The 3,624-nt window shown below is 42.1% G+C and overlaps 1 protein-coding gene across 1 annotated transcript in view; it reads left to right on the forward strand.

The window, feature by feature from the left end:
* The window catches only part of ABCC1 (ATP binding cassette subfamily C member 1 (ABCC1 blood group)), a 134,555-nt gene that overhangs the window by 121,280 nt on the left and 9,651 nt on the right, over positions 1 to 3,624 (forward strand). Inside the window, exon 26 of the mRNA XM_069086559.1 lies at positions 2,557 to 2,658. Coding sequence (XP_068942660.1) covers positions 2,557 to 2,658 — 102 coding nt within the window. The remainder of the gene's footprint in view (positions 1 to 2,556; positions 2,659 to 3,624) is intronic.

Here is a 3,624-nt window from a genome sequence, read left to right on the forward strand (position 1 = left end):
TGTTGGGATGACCTGGGGATGGAATCTGGGCTCAGATACTTAGCACCACACCCAGAAATAATTGGCTTGAGCAAGTTACTTAACCCCAATTATTTTAATAAAAAAAAAAGAGTGTAGGGGATGGAAGGGGATAAAATTGTAACTTCTTGCATCCCAATTTTGAGTCCATTATAATCTAGGAAGAGGAAAGGTCTGGGAACAGGTGTTGGGGGCAGAATAAAGAGGAATTAAATGTCTTTGTAGCTTTGGTCATCTGGGGCACCTAGGTGGAACAATGGATAGAGTGCTAGGCCTAAAGTTGGAAAGATTCATCTTCCTAAGTTCAAATCTGACCTCAGACACTTACTATCTCTGTGATCCTGGGCAAGTCACTTAACTCTGTTTGCCTTAGTTTCCTTATCTGTAAAATGAGCTGGAGAAGGAAATGGCAAACCACTCTGGGATCTTTGCCAAGAAAACCACAAATGGGGTCACAAAGAGTTGAACGTGACTGAAAAATGACTGAATGACATCAACAACATTAAAAGCTTTGGTCAAGGAGATGAACTTGTCCCCCCTTCCAGCTCTGTTCTCAATTATTTCTTTGATCTTTTAATGAGGAGAGGCCTTTCTTTGCCTTTGATGTTGGTTCCCAGAAGCACAGGAGATGTTGGAAATGTGGAAATTACCTAAAATCCCAGAAGCCTAGAATCTGAGAACCAAAAGGGGATTTTGAGATACTTTGATCTCAATCAAGGTGAACATCCAGAAGAGCTGACAGGCTGGCCTTTTTCATAAATAGCCTCAAACCCTTGTCTTATGTTTATCTGACATTGTTCTGGAATTCATTGGCACCTTTTGCCCAGGACTGCTTTTGGACTGGGGCTTTGGATCCCACGTTTGCAGCTCTTTCCAGCATAGGACAGTCTGCTTGGCATTGGTCTATTCACCCAGCCATACATGTTGACTTTAAACCCCTGCTGATTTTGTGCCTTTTTCTTTTTTACTCCATGATTATTTCCCAGTGGACTTTCCCTTCCCTCTCCTCCCTACCCAAACGAGAACCCTCCATTAGAAACAAAGAAAAGCAATTAATCAAAACTGACTGACACAAACTTCTGCATCTTGACAATTTATGTAACATTTAACACCCCGCCCATGAAGACTGGGCTTTGCCATTAAGATGAGTTCAGTAGTTGCTTGCTGGCCAGGTACCTGGACTTTAATTCCTTTGTTGCCGCAGCATCTCTTATCTTCAGGTTAAACTCCCTGAATTCTATTTGCCTTTTTTCCCAAGTGAGCTAGGTCACCAGGAAGTTAAAAGACTGGAGGTGATATTTACATTCATTCACACCTAAATCAGATCACCTGATTCTGTAGGGCTTACAGGAAGAGTTCTACTCCAGATTTCCCCAGACTTCCCAGGTTTGTAGTTAGCCTAAGCATCGGTATGTGGCAACATACTGGTTGTGGCAACATACAAGGGACTTCTGGTCCAACCCCTTTATTTTACAAGTAAGGTCCAAAGGAGTGAAAACTTCCAGAAGATATTAATGGCAGTGCTCAGATTAGAACCTGGGTCTCTCCTGTCTCTTTGTCAAGTACTTTCCCTGCTTCTTCATACGCTATGAATTATTTTAGTGGACTGTATGGGTAGAACTCCTTTTAAGGTAATACAGTGGCACTGTCTGCCCCTCAAAGGGAGGGAGGACTTAAAGCCAGAGTTGTGTAGCCTCATTAGAATCAGAATTAAGTTGTCATGTTTGATGTCACTTGGATTTGGAGTCAGGAGACTGGTATTCCAGGACTGGGTCTGCCGTTAACTCTGTATATGATCTTGAGTAATTGGCTTAAGACCTCCTACCGTAGTATCCCTTTCCAGTAGGGATAATGCCGCTTGCCCTGGCTATCTTACAGAATTCTGATAAGAGTAAAATGGGGTAATGCAAGGCTTCTTAATCTGGGGTCCATAAATGGTTTTTTTAAAAAAATATTTTGACAGCTATTTCATTGTAATTGGTTTGCTTTTAATTCTTTATATTTTATTTTATGCATTTAAAAACAGCTTCACCAGAATGCCAAAGGAGTCCATGACACAAAAAACTCTTGGAAAATATTTTTTGAAATATAAAACATAATAACAGATGCATAAAATTATTCTTTTTTTTTTTTCCTATTTGGAGGGGGGGGGAGGTAGGGCAGTGGCTGTTAAGTGACTTGCCCAAGGTCACACAGCTAGTGTGTTGTGTGTTGTGTCTGAGGCCGGATTTGAACTCAGGGCCAGTGCTCTATTCACTGTGCCACCTAACTGCTCTGCACAAAATTATTATTGAGGACTTTCAAATATGCTTGAATTTGAGAATTCTTTGTCATTTTCCTGTCACTATCTCTATACTCATGTCCCATGCCAGTAGAGTTTGGCAAGACAATGAAGATAGAGGTGCTTTAAAAGGTTGCCATGGACTATATTTTTGAGGGATTTTTCAGAATTTCTTTTCTTAGAGATTTTTGGGATAAGGAGTGTTTGTGGGCAGAGTGGATGAGGACCTTTCACCGAGATGAATTCTGCTTTTGTAGGTCACCACATACTTGAATTGGTTGGTACGAATGTCCTCGGAGATGGAAACAAACATTGTTGCTGTGGAGAGACTCAAAGAATATTCAGAAACAGAGAAGGAGGTAATGGTTTGGATCCCATGCTTGCAGCTGTTTCCAGCATAGGAGAGTCTGCTTGGCATTGGTCTATTCACCTGGCTATACATGTTGACTTAAACCCCTGCTGATTTTGTGCGTTTTGTTTTTTACTCCATGATTATTTCCCAATGGACTTTCCCTTCCCTCTCCTCCCTACCCAAACTAGAGCCCTCCATTAGAAACAAAGAAAAACAATTACGCAAAACTGACTGACACAAACTATTGCATAGTTTTGCATTTAGGGAAGGTGCTTGACCTTCACCTTGAGTCATCTTGCCCAAGGGCATTGGAAGTCTGTTCTGTTCCTAACCATAAGCCTTGACTTAAAACCCTGAGACACCAAGAAAATGCCCAACAGACATAGAACAAGGACCCAGGGTTATCTGCTGAATCAAAAGGACCACATTCCACTCAGAAACACACTTACTCAAATTTTCTGAAATGGCTAAAGTTGTCCATTTTCTTGGAACTGAGCAAAATTCTTACTCCTAAATCAAGGATGGGTTCTTCCAGCAGAATAGCATGAGCGCCCTCTAATGGAAATATGGGGTATTGCACCTGGAGTTTTTCCCCTATCGACTGCCTGACCTCTAGTCACTGGCATATTATCCATGGTTTAGGACCCCGAGATTCGAAATGTTGAATTGCCTCTGGAAACACTTTCTTCTTGGCTTCATTTTTGTGAAACATAGCCCTACACAGGCTGCCTAAAAAGATTTTGCAATGACTACTTAGTGAAGTTGAATTAGCCTCTCCTCCCTTTCCTGAAAACTGATAGCTGGGATGTGGCTGTCTCTGGATGGCGAGCCCATTCCTAATGTCTGGCGTCTTGCGCTGTTCTTTGTCCCTGCTCTATCTCCTCCTAGAGGGCAGCTGAAGCAGGTACAGTATGGGTAGCAGCCCTTCAGTCTTCATTTGAGGCCCGCTCTTGGGAGTCTCACTGGATATCAG

This window comes from Petaurus breviceps, unplaced genomic scaffold (genome assembly GCF_028583685.1).
Source record: "Petaurus breviceps papuanus isolate PSGF00001 unplaced genomic scaffold, PetGlider_PUasm1.0 118, whole genome shotgun sequence".
NCBI classification, from domain to species: Eukaryota; Metazoa; Chordata; class Mammalia; order Diprotodontia; family Petauridae; genus Petaurus; species Petaurus breviceps.